The 16,876-nt window shown below is 44.7% G+C and overlaps 1 protein-coding gene across 1 annotated transcript in view; it reads left to right on the forward strand.

The window, feature by feature from the left end:
• RNF11 (ring finger protein 11) overlaps nucleotides 1-16,876 on the forward strand; it is a 54,419-nt gene that overhangs the window by 34,864 nt on the left and 2,679 nt on the right. Inside the window, exon 2 of the mRNA XM_014598675.3 lies at nucleotides 13,433-13,602. Within this exon, the coding sequence (XP_014454161.1) occupies nucleotides 13,433-13,602 (170 nt within the window). The remainder of the gene's footprint in view (nucleotides 1-13,432; nucleotides 13,603-16,876) is intronic.

Consider the following 16,876-nt stretch of genomic DNA (forward strand, 5'->3'; position numbering starts at 1 on the left):
ACCCTCCTGAGTGCTACTATGATCCCTTTCTCTTACCCAGGCTTCTGCTCAGCTTTCTGTTCCCTGATCAAGCTGCTGCTCTGCTTCCTGTCCTGTGCTCCCTGCCTTATTCTGCCCATCTTCTCCCCAGCCTGCTGTGTACCAGAGGCACGCACCCATGTCACAGGTTGGGCACTCCTGCTCTATCTGATTTGGCTCTCTGTCTACGCCTCTTTTGCAAACGGAGTGAAAAGAAGTTTCTTTCAGGTTTTGAATCCTCCAGTGTAATTCTTCAGGAATGGTGCACAATTCCTTACAGTTTGGTTGCCTATTAGGAAGAAGAAATATAAAGGATAATGGATTAATAAGAAAAATAGGTACTAAGCTTGTTAAATTATAGCTTAACAGTAGTGACTGTAAAACACATAAATGAACTCTCTTCTATATGCCAAGAAAAGGTTATAATAAAGTTGGTAAATATCTCAATCTTCTAAAGGTTATTAAAGTAATGTACAACAAGAGTATTATAATTCACACTGTAATGGTGCATGGTTTTAAAATAATATGACTTGGAGGAGGAGAAGTAAACTGTTTCATAATAAGTACTAACGTAAGGATAGCATGCGAGAGCGCTTCTCTCTTCTAACCTGAATGACATCTGCAAAACAGCCCCCCACTCTGCACCTTTTGCCCCAGTAGGGATTCTTATGACTGTAAAGTGAGAAGAATAGAAGACTCCCTGACATTTGCTAGGGATGTAGCAGAAAATAGCCAAATGACATTCACAGCTGGAAAAAAACTGCAAGATCATATAATGGAAAAATAATCTAAAATGCACACTCAGTAAGGGCTTGACCAAAAGTCCTTAACAGTCAGTGGGAGTCTGTCCCTTGATATCATCGGCCTTGGACTGGACCCTAAAAGGGATGAGGGGAGGACAGGGAGTAGAGAGACAATAATGCTGAAAGAGACCCAAAGAAGGAAAGGACATCCCAGTTTTCAGAGTACTGTGGCTGCAGAAAGACAAGTGCATTAGGGAAGAACCTGTGAAGGCATCAACTTAGTGAGCAAGGTGGTAATTGGGGATATGAAAGGTTAAATAAGTAACCATTTAACCAATAAGGCCAGTGATAACCGATAAGCTAATCGGGTATCATCAGGGATCCTGGTTTTCCATTTCCCATAGAAAAACAGAGAAAACCACGGATTTCCCATTTTTATCAGAGAAAACATGGATTTTCCCTTTTAGAAGAGAAACACACGGATTTCCCCCTTGTGCAAAGAGCTGTGCAGGCTGGCAGAGTTCCAGCCTACAAGAGCTGTTTGCAAAAGGGGCAGGGAAACCCTCAACCCTGCTGGGACGGGAAGGGAGGAGGGAAGGGCAGGGCCCAACACGCGCACGTACCGGAGGCTGCTTCAGGCTCACTTTTCTTGCTGCAGGCAAGTGGGGCTTGTGGGTTGTAGGGCAGGGCTGGGGGGGAAGCTGGCTAGGGGTTGAGGAAGCAGGGAGGTGTGCAGCCAGGCCAAGCACTCCGGGCTGGGAGGGGGTTTGCAGCCTCCCCACTCCCAGCCAGAGTGCTCAGCTGGCTGGAAACCCCCACCACTCCCAGATGGCTGCAAACCTTCCCGCTCCCTCAGCCCCCAGACAGTTCGGGTACTCCCCGGCCCCGGCACTCGGACTGGGAGGGGGTGGTTTGCAGCTGGCTGAGAGTGGCAGGGGTTTTCAGCTGGCTGAGCACTCTAGTCAGGAGCAGGCAGGCTGCATACTCCCTCCCGGCTGGAGTGCCCAGCCAGCTGCAAACCCTGGGTCACAAACGCTGTGCTCCCTGCCCTGCTGCCCTTGCCTAAGCTCTCCCGAGTTCAGAGTGCGTGACTGGCGCAACAGGGCACAATGGAGCCATGCATGAAAGCTGCCTGCTGCTGCAAGCTCCATGGTGCCTGGGCCACACTACCTCTGTGTGCATGGGGGCACTGCGCATCCGCCCTGCCCCCCCACTCCCGATCTGGAGGGCATGGGTCCCCCCTGCCCCTCAGGAGTGCACGCTGCCACTGGGAGCCTGCCCCGCCTGAGCCTGCAGCAGGCAGGCAGCAGTGGGGGAGCCGACTCATGCTCCTGCTGCAGCAGCCACTGCCTTCCATTGGGGGCAGGGGGCTGCGGGCCTGGGTCCCTGGCCCCATAGCCCTGGTGGGTGGGGGGCAAGGGGCACAAGCAGGGCTGGGGGCCTGTGAGGTGGGCATGAGGGACACAAGCAGAGCTGTGGGGGACATTTAATTTTAACCATGGATTTGGGGATTTTTGTCAGAGAATTTGCAATTTTTTTATCAGAATTTGTGATCGATTTATTTTTTTTTTATCACGGAAAACCACGATCCCTGGTTATCATTTATGTGCAGGGTGGGGCACAAACTAGCAAGAAAGGGGGGAAGGGAAGCCTTGCAGTGCCCCAGAAGGAACCGGAAGGCAGCAGGGCAGGCAGGGAGGAGGCTGAGGGGGGACTAATACCTCCCTCGCCTATGAGGTTAAAGACAAAAACAGTGGGCAGCCTAATGACTCGTCAGCTAAACAATTAGCTGCTTGTTCACAGGGGCCCCCTCCCCCAGCTCTGTGCTTCAGGTAGGCTGTATTGTCTGGTGGAGCTTGCCATTGTGCTGCAGTCCCCCCAGTGGCAGCCGTGTTTGAGCTGCCGTGTTATCGGTTAACCATTCAAACGATATATTTGGAGTAGGTTAATCAGATTATTTTTAAACAAGATTGACATCCCTAGTGGTAATAGAGCACGTGGCTCAACTGCAGCGCTGACTGAACTAGCAGGACAGATCAAGACAGACGTTGACAAGTTGGAGGGAATGGCTTGTGAAGATTGTTAAATTTATAGCAGTTGCCTAGCCAGATGCTAAGAGGAGTATGGTAATACCAGGGAGAATATGCCAGTCTGCAGACACGTGAAGAAGGTGGATAAAGAGCTAGAAGAATTTCGTATAGAGCACTGAGTACGTCTAGTATGTTCGCATGTGGCATGGCAGCTAACTAAAATGTCGTGTTGACACAAACGTGTGTTGTGTCTAACTGGACTTGGGACAGATATTTGTGTGTCTTTTTTTGCACACTGGAACTGACCACAGAGGTAGTTGAATGGCAGTAAGATGCAACTAAGCATTCAAATACGACCGGAGCTAGGAGAAATAGCATTACGCGAAGAGGAGAAAACGGAGGCTAAATATGGTGTGGAATTGTATCTTGCTGTGGAATAGATTCCCCAGGGCAGTGGTGGAAACCTCAGTGGTTTTGGATCTTTAAACCAGACTACTCAAAATTGACTGTAGAAGATTGGTGCATGGAAGGGGGACATTAGCTTGATGATCTAACAGGGTCAGTGATTTGGTTCAGTTTTCCCCTGCTGGCTGGTGAAATTAGCTAGAGCTGCATGAAAATGAATACTCAGTTTTGTCTGTATATTTGCATAGTCCCCATCTTTTTTCAGCTCTTCTTCTCCCCCCTCCCCCTTGAAGTGAGTCAAGTAAGAGCATGCAAATTAGAAAAGGTCCCAGCAGTCCAGGAGCTTTCAGCGAAGTACTTGTTCGTAGAATGAGAAACAAGCTGACTTCTCTGAAAGAATGTGGATGGCTAAACAGAGGGGTATGAATCATACTTGTCCTGTCATGGTTCTGGCTATGAGCTAGATCAGGACTGTCCAGCTAGTACGCAGCTGGGGGCTGCACCCTGCACAGGCTGCAGTAACATGAGCTGCAGACCCCTGATGCACTGCTCCATGCCATGCTATGCCATGCTGTCCCCTGGAGCTAGAGCAGGGAGGGGAAGCCCAGAGCCCAGGACAGCTCAAGGGATAGGGGAGTGGCAGCTGGGTGAGAGCTTGGAGGCCACAGATTAACCCCGGTGCAGCTCACCAGGTGGAAAGCCAAGCTACATTGTCCTTAATGGCACTTTGCAAGCACAAAGAGGTGGTGTACAGCAGCCTTGCCTGAGAAACCTCCAGAGAGACAGCTTTCTAGAGCCTCTGTGTGTACGTACGGGGCAGCAGTTGACACACTCCGTCACATTGAGGCTTGTGTCCTGTTCACTCCCACTCTCACAGTAAACTTGTTACAGTCACTACCTGATGTACTACTAGGAGGTCTCCAAATCCTAGGGCGGTGAGAGTGGTAGAAAAATGTACGTACATGCAAGAATTCCAGTTTAGTTAATGTCGTGCTGTCTGCAGGACACATCTCGGTAGCATCTCTGCTCCCACAAAGGCTGTGATTTTGATTATGCCTTAAATGGGCCACCAGAGATAAGGGTCTTTGTATCGGCCAAAGGCCAGGCCCTGTTCGAATTCAGAATCCTGCAAACTGTAGTAGGCATCTCCGACACTCGATTCTGTTTAAAAAGTCATGTGGCAAAGCTAAAAATGTATGTTGTCGTCTCTGGGCAAAGCTGTCTGAGGAGAATCTGTGCTTTTGATTAAAATTAATGGAGATGCTAAATGGCTTTAAGCTTCATAGCTCTTTTGATAGTCTCATTAATTCAGCCAGTAATCACATGGGTCTTTGACTTGCTGAAGAAAATCTGCTGCTAATATTCCAGAAAAATATTTCTCATCTAGATCATACAGGAGAAAACTTGGAGTTGGGTATGTGACAGGAGGTGTCTTGCTGGGCAGTAGCATCACCCAGCGACTGGCCAGCCTGCGTCAGCTCCAGCTTTTTTGTACTGCCAGCCAGGGTCCTGCCTGCCATGTCTTGATGGAATGACTACTTCTCGGGGGCATCCCAAGACTTGGAGAGTGGTGTTTTCCTTCTGCAACCACTTTGCTCCACCCTTTTTATTTGTCTGGACCTTGACCCTCTTGGTCTCAGTCTACTCATTCTGGCTGCTGCTTTCAGCCCAGGGCCTCCTTATTCTGGCCTTAGCTTCTCAGCAGCAAACTGCATGGCCAGGGCTTTAAGCCCCATAGTCTGGGTTTTGCGCCCCTTGGCTTCAAAGGGGTTAAACTCGCTCCCTTTTCCCATCTCTGGGCCCTCTCAGCCCTCACCCTGCTCACCTCTCCCTCTTTCTTTCACTGGCCCTCAGGTCTAAAGATCTTGAAGAGCATCTTAAGGCACCTACAGCGTGGCCTCCAAAACCTCCCCTCGCAGCTACTCCCAGTCCTCCAGTTCTTACTAGCCTGACTCCAATGAAAACACTGCCCCTCCAGGTACTCTCAGTGCCAAAAAAATAACATGAACTTACATCTCCACTCCCCTCCCCACATCCAAGGCACTTGGAGAAAACAGCTTCTCTGCCCTCATGCACCCAAGTTTCCCTTACTGTACCTCCGGGTATGGCCATGGCCTGTCTGGGAACTCTGCCTTCCTTGTGGCCTGGGCTAGAGGCCCTCTCTGGCCTGTGGGCAAGGCTTTTCCTTCTGCAAGCCCCTCCCTTTCCAGCCAGCCAGACCCATTGCCCAGCCCAAGCGCAGGGGCTGTTCCTTAGTCCTTGCAGCTCTGCCAGCTGTCTGCCCTCTGGCTGCAACCCCTTCTTAAAGGGCTCTTGCCTGTCCTGCTTGCCCCACAGCCTTCTCCCAGCTACAGGGCAGCTCACGCTTTTGGTGGTTTTAACAAGAGATCTGTGCTTAAAGGAAGGCACACACTGCTCATCGCTGTGTACTTCATATGATACTTAGCGTTTGCTCTGTACAGACTCGTCCCTCTGCATCCAGTGGAGTGTTGGCTGCTGCACATCTTCCTGATTTCCGAAAGGTCAACGTTGGATTGAATCTGAAACGTCAGCATCATTCTAGGAGAAAATATAAAAAATGCATGTTTTAAAACAAAATGCATCCTGCCCTTCTTAACTCCTCCTGTTCTGCTCTGTTGCCTCCGTCTTCACTCTCTCAAGTTTTCTCAGGGGCAAAATAGGAAGACAGTCTTGGGTTGGCAACACTGCTGTACTACATCAGTGGTTTTGCGTTGTGCTGCCCCCACCCCAGAGGTTCCCTGTGCAGCTCTACACCCTGATGCCTCCCTACAGCACCCCACACCATGCTGCCTTCCCCCAGCCTTGCTCCCCAAGAAGCCTACCTGCAACCCAGCCATATTATAGAACTGGACACAGCAGCAGCAGCACCACGTTGCTGGACGGAGAGGGGAAGGGTCTACAAAGCCCTGAGAGATGGCTTCCTGCAGCATGTCGTGCTCGTGCTCGGACATCAGGTGGTGGGTGCTGTTCTGCTCTGTCCTTCAATCAAGCTCCAGCTGTTCAGCTTTCCAAGAGGGAGCTTTACAAAGCAGCCAGAGCTTGATTGTTTTTACTGATCGCTGAAATGTTTCAGTATCTCTTTATGGACTGGCATTTTTAACCTGAATCTTTACTGACTGCCTGTAAATTTACACACAGTTGGTATCTGTTTGTAGAGAAAACAGTTATGCAATGGCAAACTAAATGCTGATTCAAATTCACTAATCCACTAATTCAACTATGTTACACCTTCAACATCGTGTTTCCAAATGCAGATAAAATAATTGGGGGTCTTCTGCTTGGTCATTCAGCTCTGTGATTTCTTGACAAAAATTGGCCCAGAATTAAGATTTTTTTAATTCTTAGACAAAAGCAAATGTTCCATTTTATGTATTTTAAAACCTCAATGGGGAACTTATTTTTAAGCAAAAATTCCCCCATGATGTCTGGAACCCAACCACTGCAGCAAGGTGAACCAAAAAAGGGAAACAGTTAACTGATGTTTATCAACTAAGTCAAGGAAACTACAGATTACAAGCTCCGTAATAAAAATATAGGGAGTTTATATATGTTTGTGTCATAAATTAAAATGGCATTAATAATATGCTGATTGTTCCATTAAATATCCTTATACTAACTAAGTGTGCTTCTCCCATATGCAGGTACTCCTCACTTAACGTTGTCCCGGTTAATGTTGTTTCGTTATTACGTTGGTGATCTATTAGAGAACGTATTTGTTTAAAGTCGCGCAATGTTGTGCTATAATGTTGTTTGGCCGCCACCTGCTAGTAGGTAACTACTGTGACGTAATTGGATTTGCTTAACAACATTTTACTTAGTCACATTTTTCAAGAACGTAACTACGATGTTAAGTGAGTAGCTGTACTGATAAATATTTCATTAAAAAAAGAGGGCAATTCAAAGTTACACAAGTATGTTTCTCCCAAGCTGAATGTATACATTTATACGTTTGAATAAGTTACCTTTTGCCACAAGCAGGAAGGACAAAGTGCAAAATATGCATGTTGTTGCTACCAAATATATTAAAACAAACTGAGATAAATACTGCTGTTATGTCAAGTAATCTTAAAATACTCTTTATCCAAGGATTACAAATTTCTGATCTACCATTGACCCGTTTTCAGGTAGTACAAAACATCATGCGTGCAAGAGCAAGTGAGAACACGACACGGTATAAGGGTAGAGAGAAGCATTTTATAGTGATATAAGCAATCAGTAGGATTGCAGCAAGACCAGAACTTGGACGTAATGAAATCACCCTTCCGTGGGAGAAAACACTTGACATATGCTTAGGCTTTTCATGATATACTGGGGTAAAAATTTGAGAGAGGGAATCACTTCTTACATTAAATGTGTAAACTCCTGACTTCATCCTTTGGTCGCAGGTTTAAAGCTACATTTGGAAGGGTTGAATGATGACCCTGTAGGGGGGTGACACTCAAGCTGAAACTTTCCCAGGGCCACTTGGGGGTGGGGAAAGGGTACCGACCACTGCCCAGGACTGGATGTGGAGAGAGTGAATTCTTCTTTCATGCCTAAAGGTGCCGTGCCTGATAAGAGGTAAAGGCAGTGGCCTACGGACAGGGGGGGCGGGAGGGGACCATGGCCCCTGGGTGCCAGCCTGGAGGGGGGTGCCGGCCAGGCCAAGAGGCTGCTGTGTGGCCGCCCACCCACCCGGCATTTTGTACGGCTCTTTCCCTGTTATGCCCGGAAATCCCGGCTGCCGCCCCTCCCCCGGCGTGCTGCAGTGTCAATCTTTCGGCAGCAGTGCCATGGGGCGGGAGAGGGGGCTCCACACCTTGCTTGCATCATCCCTGGGGGTGTGCAAACGCAGGCATTGGCCTCTGGGCGCCAGAAACCCATAGTACGCCACTGGGTAAAGGGCACTGGCAGGGCATTATAAGGCAGCTTGCCTCATTACTACCTGTGCTTTATTTAATTGGGTTTTTTAGATTTATATTCTGCCCTGTCCAAAGGCCGAGAGGGGCTGTTTGGTGGATAAGCAGAATATGACTCTTTTCAGGGCTCCCATCTCGTATAGTTCATTAAACACACGTGGAAAAAGTCCCTAAAATAACCTGAGCAACAAAAAGTGTTTTGGTTTTGTCTGTTTTTTGATATGCTTGTTTTTTTCCTGAAGCTTTTGAAACTGATGCTAGTCTGGGTTTTGAAGTTTGGAGAGGTTTTTCTTTCTTTCTTTTTTAAGCTTTTTAAAAATCAGGGTGGATTTGATTTAAATCAAATCAATTTAAATCAAGATTTAAACCACCAGTCAAGAAGCCTCAATTTAATAATTGTTTTCTACGAAAAGTGCATTCTTGTTGTTTGATATCCTTTATTCATTTAACTTTGTGAAACTTTGCACTTTTAGAGAGAGGTAAGGGCTTGACTGGTGTACACAAACTTGCAGGGAGACAACAGGGCTGATGGGTAGGTAATCGGGTCTGATCTCTCTCATCTCCCTACACTGCTGTTAACAAGGATGGTATATCTGGAGACAACAAACTTCTGCTATGCCTGAAGAAGGGCGCTTGTGCCGAAAAACTTGCCAAAAAACAATGTTTCCAATTATTTAGTTGATCTAAGAAAAGATATTGCATCTACCCAAAGAACTGTCTGCCTATGATCTCTGGAGACACAAATCCACAGTTTGAAAACTAGAACTAAGGGCCACAGAGATGCTTAGTGGGCTCTTCTACACTGAGCACTGAGTCCCATTGGGTAGAGTGGTTTTCTTGAATCTATAGAGAAGCCTCTGGGAACCCCATAAGATTGGGCCCCTAATACAGTCCGTGCCCTGTTGTAACCTAGTTATAAAACTTCTAAGAAGGTTATTGTCTCAAATAGTATATAATTAGAAATTATAATCCTTATTTCATGATGAATTCTTTGAGCTTTAACATATCTTAAAGCCACCTTTTTTAAAAGCATCTTAACAAAAAAAAATTAAAAATCCAATTGTTTTTATTTAAGAAAAATCATTTGTTTTATCCACCATAATAGAATTATTATAACATTTCTTCTTGAGTTGAGATATTGAATAACTTCAAATCATCCAAACATGGTCCCCTTGCTCTAGTTAAGAATGTAGCAGTTCATAATTTATCAGTGTAAATACTGTGCATGGATATGAGGTGAAAGGAGACTGAAGAGCAGCGTATACACGCTTCGGATTTGCACTATAAAATAATTATAGGATTGTACAGTATCTTTTATCTGTATGCATAGCTATAAACACAGTTTGACTAAGGTCTCTGAATCCTTTACACAATTATTCCTTTGAGCATCTGTGTTGAAATCAGTGCAGTTACTCACAGCAGTGAACCTAGACAGATTGGGCTCTAAATTCTGATATTGCAAAGACTCATGAAGGTACTTGACTCTACTATGGTAAGCAATCGCATGCAGGATCAGGGCCTAATTGTAGCCAGGTAGCTACTAGATGTCATTAATTTATGAGGTTAACTTCCAAGAATGGTGTATTACAGAGCCTGGTTAAAATGTGGTTAACAAGGTTTTGGACTAAGAAGAAAATATTAATTTTAATAACTAAATATTTTTGGTCTGGAAAAAAAGGTTTCCAAGAAGTGGGAAATAATGTTAATTTTGTTTCCTATTTTCTGGCGTCTTAGAGTTTACAAACTCCTTTCCAGGTTATTGTTCAATTTTTATTTTTATTTTTTGTATTTATTAGATTTATATCCCATTCTATGCAAAAGGCCCAGAGTCGGTAGAGATCTACATCTACCATATGTATATCAAAGCCTTCCGGTTTTTATTATGTAACAAAGAAAAACCCTTGCTTATCTCCCATTCAGCTCTTGTTTTTAAAATCTGCTTCTTCATCAAACATTTTAATTCCCTCTATAGAAGTATATTATGCTCGGCTTGCCTAAAAGAACCGGGTCAGATGAATATGGATTCTCACGTTCTAATTAATAAATATCTTGAAACATGTTTATCATAATACTCACAAATATATACAAGCTCTTAAACACTATTAAAAAAATGAATTGGAAAGGTCTGTCAGTGCAAGTTGTAATTCAGCTCTGTGTAGTGCATGTCACTTCTGTTGTCCTGAAATGCTTTTACATAACGGGCTACAGGTTGGGTTTGATGGTCAAGCTTTTAATAGTAATTGGAAGGGAGATTAACAGTAGCCTCAGGCACTCTGCTATGAGGAGGTGCACTCTCAATCACTAGTATTATGGTGCTACCTATTTTTACTTCCAGTAATATTGTCTTATGCATTTTCATGGCAGCCCGTCAGTGTCTTTTTTTTTTTTTTTTTTTTTTTAAATCGCTGGTATAATGCCTTAACAGTGAGACAGCACCATTTGCTCTCTTTCTCCAAGGCAAGTCATCTGAGAAGACTTGCTTGTGTAGTACATCAGATTGTAGAAGGTCCCTGCTGGCAACTACAAATTCCTGACATAATTTTTTTTGTGTGTCAGACATGTATACAAAGTACAGTATCTCTCTTGAAGAAGACAGGACAGAGGAAGCCAAAAAGATTAGTGTTTGCAGATCTGTGTAAGTACAGACACTTCAGAGCATTCAGAAGTTAGAGATTGCAAACTTGATAAATCCTACCTTTGATCACGTCAGTGGTTCCCTCCTGTGTAGGAGAAACAAGGGGAGGCTGGAGTAATATAAGACTGTGCTTGTTCAACAAACGAGATATGGCAGCGTATGTTTATATCTACCAAAGACTAAAATAAATTTCCTTTTTGTCTGTTTTTGTACATTTAATTTTTTTAACTTGTATTAGCCTGTCAATTTTGTACATATTAATAATACCTAAGACTTAGTGTACCCCATCTTCATGTAGCTGCCATAGTGAATTTCTCTTTTTTTGAACCATCCTGACACAACAGAATCATACTGAATGAACCAGGTTCCCGTTTCTGCCGCACTAATAACGAGATGATCAATTTCTAATTTCCTAATTGACAAGGCCATTCATTGTATGTTGGTCTGAATGCCTGAATCTTCTTTAGAACATTTTCAAAGATAGCTTGCTCCCTGCTAGGGCTTGTTTGTCTGTTTTGGCTTTTCGTCACCATATAATACGCTTGATAATTATGTCATTAGTTGCTAAGCACTGTGTATTTTTGCTGAATAAAGGCGAGAATAGACATTCCCCTTTTCACTTTCACATATAACATTGGTTTTCGTGTAAAATTAGGGTCAAACTTCATAAAACAAGAGATAACGTGTTTCTCTAACCTGTAACTATTGAGCAAAGGCAGCTTCATGAAATGTGAAACCTAACAAAACCAGCCTGGTGCCAAGTCCTCGTCCATGCACCTACCTCCAGCAGAAGTGCTCAGCATCCTGGGGTCAGCACCACTGGGGAGGGGACAATGTTGTTCTCTTACCCAGATTGCAGCGGTCACACAAGGCTCGTACTGTATCTGAAGGTCACTTGGAGCCATGGTGGCTACTGTGCCCCATCAAAAACCTGATTAGGGCATATTTGGCAGAATTCAGACCATTAGAAGGCAGCCCAAGGTATTACGGGAATTAATCAACCTTACTGAACCTCTGACTCTGTTAATCACAGATGCAGGACCTTGCAAGACAGTCTCCCTCTGAAGTCTAAACTGCCAGAAAACTGAAGGGATGTAACCCTGCCTCTGTTGTAGCGAACACCAAAACTCTCAAATTCCCTATGATTTTAGCCACTGCGGAGAACAAAGCTATCGGGAGCTATAACTTGGCTAAAAAAAAACAAACCCACGCCAAAAAACATAAAACAACTACTTTTGATGGTCTTTTGAGCAATTAAAGTTAGGGCAGTGCAGATAATGTAAAGAAACATATTTGAACCTTAGTGAAACATTTGATGCGGTTCCATACAAATTTTAAGTAGAAAAATTAAATGGGTATGGAGAGGAGCATTGTTGTGTGGGTTAAAGACTGGCTGAAAACTCAGAGTGGGGAGGATAACCAGCACTATGAGAAGCTGCGTGGAGCTGCCTGGTAGCAAATCCTATGGATCAGCGCTGTGACCAGACTATAGCTCTCTCTAACCCAGTGGAGGAGATTAATTAGTGAAAACCACAACATGATGTTCCACGTTGAGCTTGAGGCCTAGCTGAGTTTGAGGACACTAGTCCAGTCAAGACAGGGAAATCGGAGAGAGACAGAGCAAGGGAAACTGGGCTAAAAATTATTACAGGAGAGTGACTGAGAAAAGCAGAGAGGCAGTGATCTGGGACTCCCCAGATTCTGCAAAGGGAGAAGCTTTGGAAGTGCATTTAAGAGGGGTCTCATTGACGGTAACGGGGCATATGGGAGGACGAGGAGTTTACAGTGGGTATGGTTGTAAACCTGGCATTTGTGATGCACGCAAAGCTGTCACGTCCCAGAACAGTATTCCCCGACCTGTGATGGATTCTGCTTTCAGAAACTCTTTTATTTCTAAGCAGATGCATTTGTTCCCCCAAATAATTAAAATTCCATTTTTGAGAACATATGAAGGAGGAGATTGTGTAATACCACAATCTTGCTTATTTTGTCTGGGGAGCGTGTAGTTCAAATACACAGCACCGAGTCCAACGTCAGACAACTGGTGAAAAGCATAAAATGGACTAGAGCAGTTTTAAAATTTCAGCTGTTTATTTGGACAGTTCTTTCCACTGTCCAGCTGGCATATTTAAACAAGAAGAAAAAAGTCTACATTTCTGAATTATTGGTTAGATAGAGCATTACTATTAACATCCATTTTCTGTCATTATGGAACCAAGAAAGCATCTTTAAAAATCTTCTAGTCCCATCTGTACAAATGATTCTCCGTAAATATAGAGAACAAAATTACATCAGCTTATATTTGTAACTGTTCCCCAAACATTACATGGTTGGAATGAATATCAATCAATTAGCTAAATTCATGCAAGTTTTATTTGCCTATTTTCACATGGAAGCTGTGCATCTGTTTAACTAATTTATGACTAATTCTTGGAGACTATATTAAATGCTCTTTATAGAGACCAGCGTTGCCAGTTTCCCCATTGTTCTTTATCCTATGCTTCACTTTTTAATTAAGCTAACAAAGTACAGAGCAAGGGGATGGTATTTTGGGCAAACATTTGTTCAGTGGGTAAGGAGGAGAATGGAGGAACAGTAAGGTTACTATGTTGCAAAATCCACCAGCATCAGGAAACATCCGAAAACAAACTTTGTTTTTTGTTTGAATCTCTTTAAATATAGGAGCAGGTCCCAGTTCCTGTTTACCATCCAACTCCTAGCCAGACCCGGCTAGCAACGCAGCTGACAGAAGAGGAACAGATTAGAATAGCGCAAAGGATAGGCCTTATCCAGCACCTGCCTAAGGGAGTCTATGATCCTGGAAGAGATGGCTCTGAAAAAAAGATCAGAGAGTAAGTCTTACCCGTCAGCTTTTTGAAGGGGGAGGGTCAGTTAGCCTTTGGTTTGGTTTACATTGCATTTACATTAAACTTCTGCAGCAAAAGTGGTTGTGCAAAATGATTTTCCCCTCCCCTTTCCTACCTCACTGCATTCTTCACCTCATTTCCTTTGACTAGGATCAGGTCTCTATATCCGATGGTGAAGCGAGTGCCAAAATGCCACTCGGAAGCCGTCTTTCCTCCCATTGACTGCCTGGAGCAGCCCACAGCTTCTCTTCCTCACCTGTATACATAACGGTGTCCCCTGCATCTCTTCCATTTTTCTTTCTACCGTTGCCTCTTTTCAGTGCTTTTAGCCTGACTGACCCTTCTGTCTCCTTTATTACCCCATTTCTGATTTTGTCTGTCACAGAGCCTAGAGCCGGCCCTGTCCCCATTTCTTCTCTCGCTTGTACGCTCACTTCCCCTCCCTAGAACCATTCCTGAACACAGTGATCCTCCCTTGTTCTCCTCAGCAGAAGTCTTCATAAGCAATCTCTCTCTTTCATTTTGTCCTGTGTTTTAAGGTCACAAGCCCTTCATGGCAGGGCTGTCTTGGCTCTGCTTTTAAGGCATAGTGCCAACGTGTTGGCTCCATGAAGTTTTTTAAATAATATATAATATGTAGGGCAAACCATTTTCATTCTTTGTAATGAAAGTTGCAAATGGTCTCTTGAGTTACATGGAAATAAGGGTCTGCCCCTGCTCTCTGCTATTCAGTGGATTTACAGCTTTAGTGGCCATTTCCCACGGTCACTAAAGTTCTACTAAACCATGTCCAGTCCCTCTGATTTGTTAGACTTTTTTTTAATACTCAGTTCACGAGGGCCTGGCTTGTTGTGCTACAATCTGCTTCCTATAAAAGGTAGGTTCACGTGGACATGTCTGGGTCCCGTGACCTCATGGCCATGCTGTGTGCTCCTGCACAATTTTGTGTGGATTTGTTCAAGACTTAAACTTCGTCCTTTGTCCCTCATTTGATAGAGACTGAGGGCATGGCCAGCATGCCGCCACCACTCCTGGTACTATAGAAGATAATCTGGTGCCTTGTTGGACCCCCAACCCCTACATGGGGATATGAAATGATGAGCTCCTATCCTCCATGCATGGGACATGTGGCCAGAGACTTCTGTTGGTGGACTAGAACAGCAAGCATCCTGAACAGGACAAAAGCGCATCCCAGGGATCAGGCCCACATACCTAAACTGGGCCCAGATCGAGGGTACTGAATTAAAAGGAGTGCATCCAGCATTTGAGCTGTTATATCTGGTTGCAGCTTCCTGCGCAAAGGGGCAGGGTGGAAATCAAGGGTGGGAGTCAAGACTCCACCATGGGAAGGGAGTGGTTAGGTCACGTGAGGCAGGGACAACCTGCTGTAAACACCAAGCTGCATTTCATAATGAAAGGTATAATTTTAAATCTGATTTATGGAAGCCTCTGCAACATTGTGTGGACATAATACAGGTTTAGCAAGCTCACTTTAAGTTGATTAGAATTATTGTGGAAAGGGTCTTGTGCTTTTCCTGGACCAACACCGCTACAACAGCACTGCAGGCCTGTTAAATAGTATGGAGTTTTGAATAAATGTACTTTCTTTACTAAGTGGGGCCAGAGGAGTGTCAAGCAATTGAATTTAGCCCCTTTCCATATATTTTTCAACAGTGGTGACTGCAATCACTAGGCAGCCTAGGGCCTATAACTCAGTCTCACCATCCCCGAGCAGGAGGAATGGCGCAGGATTATCGTTCAGACTGTGTCTGGTGAACTAGCATCAGGACACTTCACGAAATAAGACCATTAAGAAAAGTTCTACAAGTTTAGCTTCATTTTGTTTTGGTTGAGAAACTGAGGTCTGTAGAGAGATATGGGTTCAATCAAACGGAGCGCCTGGCCTCCACCTTGCCAGCCTCAAACAGGAAGCGACAGATGCTGTAAATACACTTCAGCAGGACAGCATGAGATGGGAATGGGAGAGGAGAACAAGAGTTACCACTTTGGTCTTTCCCCACTGCTTCTCTAATCTGTAACATTTTTTACTATTTTTTTACTGCAAAGTTTGCTGTCAGCTTTTCCGTAGCAAATTTACTATTGAAAACTTCTGTTGGGAAAAATATTATAATGCCAAAGAATAGGAGTTGATATTAACACACTCATTTCATACTGACACAGAATAGTGAACACGGAGATTTTGGACTGGGTAAAATGACACCTGCGCAGATAGTACAGGTGAACTTTCCTGGGTCACCTACAGGAGAGGTCAGACAACAGGCTCTTGAACCAAGCCTGGTTTCAGCAGCCTGATGGCAAAAGGAAGGAGAGTCTGTTCAGAGGGGTAGACACATTATTCAGTCCCAGAGCAGCAGCAACTTTAGCGGTTAACAACCTGAGCAGATTAAAGGAACTGGCTCAGGATGAAAACTGACTTGTGATGCCCCTGATGGTACAAGAAGCAGATCTACTTCACCTTTGCATACTGGCTTTTGATTGAAATTTTTAAGTTTCTCCAAAGTCAGCAACAAGAGCTTGGTGTCCAGAGCGTGCATCCATTCCCAAGCTAAAAAATGAGCTGAGTTTCATCTCACAGATTCACAGATGTTTAGGGCTGGAAGGGACCTCATGAGATCATCGGGCCCAGCCCCCCTGCTCTGTGCAGGAAAGACTGCTGGGGTCAAATAACCCCAGCAAGGTGTGGGTCCAGTCCCCTTTTGGAAGATCTCCAGGGTAGGTGCCTGCACCACCCTCACTGGGAGTCTAGTCCAGAGTATGGTCACACGAACTGTGAAGATGTTTTTTCTGATATCTAGTCTGAAATCTTCTAGGAGTTTATGAGCGTTGCTCCTGGTTTTCCCTTGGGGTGCTTTGGTGAATAGTTGTTCACCTAGCCCCTGATGCTCGTATTTGTAAGCTGCTACCAAATTCCCTCAAAATCTTTTCTAAGCTAAACAGTCCTAGATCTGTCAGCCTTTCCTTGTATGACTGGCTCTTCAGGCCTCTGATCATATGGGTGGCTCTTCTCTGGACTCTCTCAAGCTTTTCCACATGCTTCTTGAAGTGTGGTGCCCAGAGCTGGATGCAGTGCTCCACCTGTGGCCTCACCAATGATGAGTAGAGCCGGAGAACAACCTCCCTAGTTTTGCTTGAGATGCATCAGTTGATACATGCCAGCATATTGTTTGCTCTGCTAACTAGCATCACACTGGTGGCCCATATTTATTTTATGGGCAGTTATAACCCCCAGGTCCTTTTT

Source organism: Alligator mississippiensis, chromosome 5 (assembly GCF_030867095.1).
Source record: "Alligator mississippiensis isolate rAllMis1 chromosome 5, rAllMis1, whole genome shotgun sequence".
NCBI classification, from domain to species: Eukaryota; Metazoa; Chordata; order Crocodylia; family Alligatoridae; genus Alligator; species Alligator mississippiensis.